At 34.9% G+C, this 5,988-nt stretch overlaps 1 protein-coding gene across 1 annotated transcript; it reads left to right on the top strand.

Moving 5' to 3' along the window:
• Nucleotides 1-978: 978 nt before the first annotated feature.
• On the top strand, nt 979-3,326 carry LOC124537679 (pupal cuticle protein 36-like). Its single transcript, XM_047114596.1, has 3 exons — nt 979-1,012; nt 1,143-1,959; nt 2,124-3,326. The coding sequence occupies exons 1-3, from the start codon at nt 1,004-1,006 to the stop codon at nt 3,215-3,217; spliced, it is 1,920 nt and encodes a 639-aa protein (XP_046970552.1). The 5' UTR covers nt 979-1,003; the 3' UTR covers nt 3,218-3,326.
• The last annotated feature ends 2,662 nt before the right edge of the window (nt 3,327-5,988 follow it).

Genomic DNA, 5,988 nt, shown 5'->3' on the forward strand with positions numbered 1-5,988 from the left:
AACAGCGGTGCTTGCCTGGGTTTGAACCCGCAATCATCGGTTAAGATGCACGCGTTCTAACCACTGGGCCATCTCGATGGATGTATGTATGAACGAATTTCGATGAAATTAAACAGTAATAAAGTTCATCGGAATAACACATACGTTACAATTTATAATTATTTTAAGTAATATGGTCATAATATATATACATATATATTCATATCAAGTACCCGTGCGAAGCCGGGGCGGGTTGTTAGTCATTTATAAAGCTCTTAATTTAATTAACTAGTTTATAATGACGTCATCATCAAATAAAGAATATGATTTCGAAAATAAAGTATTGTTATATAAATGAACTTTAGAAATGTACGTGTTATAACAAAAATATATAGAGAGTCAGTATTATTACGTTATTACAAGTCGACAGGAAACACAGTAGAGCCTAATTGATCCAGAAACACGTGACTTGTGTTTTTTGTGTCTTTTGCGTAATGTATTTTTTTATGTATTTTTTAATGATTAATATTTTTTAATATTAATTATAAACAATTAATTACAATTGACAAAAGAGTTGAGTCATTTAATCACTTTCCTTTTATTTCTTATCTTTATATAATATTGAAAATATGTTATTTTTTATGTCACATTTATATAAATACTTTAATGTTGTATATAAAAAAATACAATGTTCGAAGTAATTTCAAAGTTTCATTTAAGTTCCATAAAAATATATAATATGTAATAATATATTTGAAATATAAAATAATTGGCTTAGTAAACGACATACCTTTCGAATTTTTCATTACAGAAATCACAATAATTAGTGTATCTATAAAATCGATCAGTAAATTGAGCAACTAACTCACACAAGTAAAATGAAGATTCACTTATTTGAGTCAAAGGTTACCACGAGTGCTCGCTGTAAGATATAGAGGTGAACGAATATTGTCTGATATAAATATGGGATGAGCCAGTAGAGCCACATTCAGAGTTCATCCTTTGCAACGAGAACAGCTTAAACATGAAGCTGGTGAATAATTATTATATTAATAATTTAACTTATCGAATATAATAATCGAACGTGCTAAGTGACATAAAAATAATTTTAAACTTATTTGTGTTTAAATATCAGTTTAATGTATTCTTTGTTGTATTTTCAGCTCATAGTCCTGTCAGTTATTGCGTGCGGATGTGCCGACAAGTTGGACAGGACATATCTTCCACCGCAAAGCGCTGCAACGGCTGGTGGTAGTCCAGGCGCATTAACAGCACCGGGATTCCAATCAGGAAGCAACTTTGGACAAGGCCTTCCATCGGGGTCAGCACGTCAACCTGGAGCTGCAGGATTTGATCAGTCTAGCTCCTCTGGATTCGGTCAAGGACCTTCGGGAAGTGCACAGCCATCGAGTGCAAATGGATTCGGTTTATCGAACAATGCTCCGAGCAACAATGGCTTTGGACCTTCCAAATTAGGTGGAACATCACGTGGTAGCTCGTATGATTCAGCATTTGAATCTCGTGTACCTTCCACTTCCGCTTTTGCTTCATCTCAAATTGGACCCAATGACGCTGCTTTCGGCCAATCAAATGCTTTCAACCAAGGTCTTGGCTCGGGACTATCAGGCCCAAATGTGCCCCAAGTGTCTACACCAGAACGCGCTCAAGCATCAGCTGACAGAAATGCTGAGATCCTGAGTTACGTCAACGAAAATAATGGTGAATCTTATAGATACAGCTACGAAACATCCAACGGTATATCTGCTGAAGAGTCTGGTGAAGCTACTAATGGTGTGAGAGCACAGGGAGGATATTCTTACACCGGTGACGATGGCAAAACTTATTCAGTGACCTACACTGCTGATGAAAACGGATATCAACCACAGGGTGAACATTTACCCACACCTCATCCTATCCCCGAGGAAATTTTAAGGTCCATTGAAGAAAACGCAAGAGCAGCAGCAGCTGGTACTCAAGAAGGTAATATATTATTTTAGTTATATTAAAACTCACCATTTTTTTTATGAAATATCACATAGATATTTTTTACTACATTTGACGTCTAATAATAGCCCTTGTCATAGCCTATTTCATCATAGAATAATAAATGTTTGCATATCAAGTTAACTATTGTTTATTTTTAGGTGCGTACCGTCCCGAAGAATATGAATCTGATCAGTCACCTCAGCAGTATAACGCCGGTAGCGCATTCAATCAAGGTCAGAACTTTGGTTCCGCTCAAGGTTTCCAATCAGCTCAAGGGCAAGCTGGAAGCCAACCTCAAATCAATAACTTCGCAACGAACCAAGGTGCTTCTGGGCGTCCAAGTGGTCCATCAGGTCAGTATGGTGAAGTGAATCAAGGTTTAACCTCAGGTGTGAACCAAGCAAGCCAAGGACAAGGACAAGATGCCAACGGATTTAAACAAGCCCAAAATGGTTTTGGATCGACTGGACAAGGCTCAATTAGTCAGTACCGTCCTCAAATAAACAAACAGACTAGCTACTCAGCTGGATCAACTTCTGGATCTGGTTCAAATGCCAACGCGGGTGCTTTCGGTTTCGGCAATAAAGATAATCAGTTAGGTCAAGCTAATGTACCTTCGTCAGGAAATCAATTTACCTCTGGCAGTACTTCCAACCAAGGTCAAGCTTATCAAGCTCCATCAGGATCTCAAGGGTCATCATTTGGATCTCAACAAGGTTCTCAATACAAACCAGAAAGCCAACCAATTGGATCTGCAGGTTCTTCTGGACAAGGTACACGTTACCAATCTAACCAGAATGCATTCAATGCTGGCCCATCCTCCAATGGCCAAAACACTCAATATGGCCCATCTTCCGGTTCAAACACTGGCTCAGGTCAGAGCACCTCATACAATGGAAACCAAAACTCTCAATCAAGCCCAGTTGGACGTGTTCCTCAATATCAACAAAATGGAAACCAGCCTGGATCGAATGCTGCTCCGAGCCAGGGTACGCAGGCACAATTCCCATCAGGCAATAAGTTTGCATCGGGTGCTTCAGGCCCGGCTGGTTCAGCTGGCTCAGCAATCCAAGCGCCTTACCAATACAACCGACCTGGTCAGAGCTTCGAGACACAACCGCAAAGTTCTTTCAACGCTGGTTCTCAGGGTACCAACGGAAGAGGGAATCAAGATAATCAGAGAGGTATTGACCAATTCGGTGGACCTCGCCAACCCCCAAGCTTCAGCCCACAGGAAGGTTATAAATATTAGAAGTAAAGTGATAGAATATTCTAGACATACCTACCCTAAATTGGCAAATAAATTATGAAAAAAAAAAACTTATACAGCATTAAAGAAATCGTAAAAAAAAAACATAATTTTGTACATATAAATATTGTACGAAAACGTATATCATAAATCACTGTGTGATTGAAATGAAATAAATATTTAAAAAAAATATATAACCTTTTTTTTCTAACCTCTTTTTTCAAAACATAAAAACGATCTCGTAACACATTATCTGATAATGACCGTTATTTCGATTTAAATTGCGGACATAAAGAATGAAGTAATCAACAAATTATATCCAACTAAAATATCTGACCCTCTCATAATGCCGACAAAATATCAAGTAACAACTTAACAGAAAAGTACACACGCCATAATAATAGTTTCACTGATAACATTGATAAGATTGTAGATTGATGAAATTATGCTCAACACTTTAAATTATAAAGCCAAAAATTGGTTCTGTAAATATTTTGGGCATTATAAATATTTAAAAAAAAAAAAAAACAGTTTTCAAATCGTCAATCTATTGGGTCTTGTAACATCAATTATTAAATTCTGTTTAACATTAAAGTAAAAGTAAATTTAATCTCAAAGCTTGGCTCTCTCCTATTGAAATTAGTCACAATTAAAAGTCAAAAGATTCAAAATAATTTGTTCATGAAAATTAGATCTTGGATTTGAACCCACAATCATTATCAAGTACTAACCATCTCATAAATTCCAAAGTTCAATTTTAATACAAACATTTGAAATTAGAATGTTACAGTTATGCAATATATATAAAGAGTTCATAGCCTTCTGAAATACAAAGCTATCGAGATGATTAATCTAGACTTCAGTTTATCTAAGCGTCATCGTCTCAAACTTAAATCAAATGAAGTTTTAGAATCATCGACATATTCGTTGTGAACTTGTTACATCGTCAAACGGATCCGTTTAATAGGTCACAGAATATCATGACTAAATATAACGGTATGTACACACTGAGGTGAAAACGCTGCGTTTTATAGCGTTGTAAATAATAATTAACAGGCCCATGCAAAACCGTTTTGGTACCAACCACATGTCAAATATTTTACTGCCATATTTTACAGCAATAGTTAGAATTTTTTTTTCTGATTTGAAGGTTGGGTGAGTTAGTTTGGGTAGTTAAAAGCACAAGGGATATAACATTGTCCAAGGTTGGTGATGCATTGGTATTGAAAAGGTTTTTTAATATGTAGATTACTGCTTATTATCAGGTGAACAACTAGCTACCAATTTTAAATAAAAAGAGTTCAACAACAATAATTATTATTTACTTTAAATTATTATTATAATGTAGAAGGAAACTTCTAAACTGGTCTTAATGTTGTGTTGTATAAATGTATGTTTAATATTTACAATACATAATTAATAATACACTTTTAATTGAACATGAATAAAAACTAAAGCAAGGTCCTTATAATGCAATTTTATAATAACCCTGAAAACGCTCGTTTTAGAAACACAACCAAACGCAAAACTCACAACAATGCTATTAATACAAACGGTAACCTAACATAACAAAAAATTAGATAAATTTCGAGAGGTATGTAATATATGTAAATCTAATTACTAGCATACAATAATACATTATGATAGATTACACAAAAATTTGCAAATGCAATTTTGTATAAACGATAAATATAATTTCCAATCCGATTACATGTACACATCTAGAACCGAGGTGGCACAGTGGTTAGAACGCGTGCATCTTAATCGATGATTGCGGGTTCAAACCCAAACAAGCATCACTGTATATTCATGTGTTTTAATTGTGTTGTGCTCCGCGGTGAAGAAAAACATCATGCGTCTAATTTCATAGAAATTCTGCCACATGTATATTCCACCAACACGCATTGGAATATGTTCCAAATCTTCTTCTTAAAGGGTGAAAAAGCCTCAGTGGGAAATTTACAGGCTTTTGTTGATTGTTGTTCTATAAATATATTATTTAATGTACAACACACTATGACCAAAATGACGGATTAACACGCAATACAATATACGTTGCTACATGACACTTAGTCTAAAAACCGCTTAAGTTAATCGTGTCATGTGTCCGGGCCCTTAATCGAAATTGACAAATTACATGTCGTTAGTCATTTAAAAAGCACACCGTCTTTTATACGATGTCATGAGATCACATACGATATAATTACAGCTTGCGATCTTGCAACCTGCTTGACACTTTCATAATATACACATTAATGGATGCTTCTGTTTATTTAGCTTTCAACAGAAACAAACAATACTATACTTTAATAATTATAATGGTTCAAAATCAAAATATACTTTATTCAAACAGGCTTTTATAAGCACTTTTAAATCGTCATTTAACTAATTAAGTGAAGCTACCATCGGTTCTGAACGTAAATTCCACCGAAAAGAACAGTTATAATAATAATAATAATAAAGCTTTATTTCCCTTATTAGTTGCATATAACAATGTCATCTTTTATGTGTTAGTATTTTAGTATGTTTATTTATTTATTCTATTTTTGTCCTCTTTGTATATTTTCTATTATATGTAAGGGCCGCCTATTGCGGTAAAAGCTTCCGCCAAATGTTGCCAGCTATCTCTGTCCCTGAAAAGAACAGGTAAGAAACTTATCAGTTACTATTTTTATGACCAGTTCCTCCATAGTCTGGTCATCTTTATTTAAATAGCGATCTATTTAAGATTGAAATGGAGAATATCCTTAGTGCGTTATCTTCCTTATTGTCAG

The sequence above is a fragment of the Vanessa cardui genome, chromosome 18 (assembly GCF_905220365.1).
Source record: "Vanessa cardui chromosome 18, ilVanCard2.1, whole genome shotgun sequence".
NCBI lineage: Eukaryota > Metazoa > Arthropoda > Insecta > Lepidoptera > Nymphalidae > Vanessa > Vanessa cardui.

Bases quoted from the DNA above. Each gene is read 5' to 3' on its own strand.
- LOC124537679 (XM_047114596.1), top strand. The intron at 1,960-2,123 runs GTAATATATTAT...GTTTATTTTTAG, and splicing joins AGCAGCTGGTACTCAAGAAG to GTGCGTACCGTCCCGAAGAA.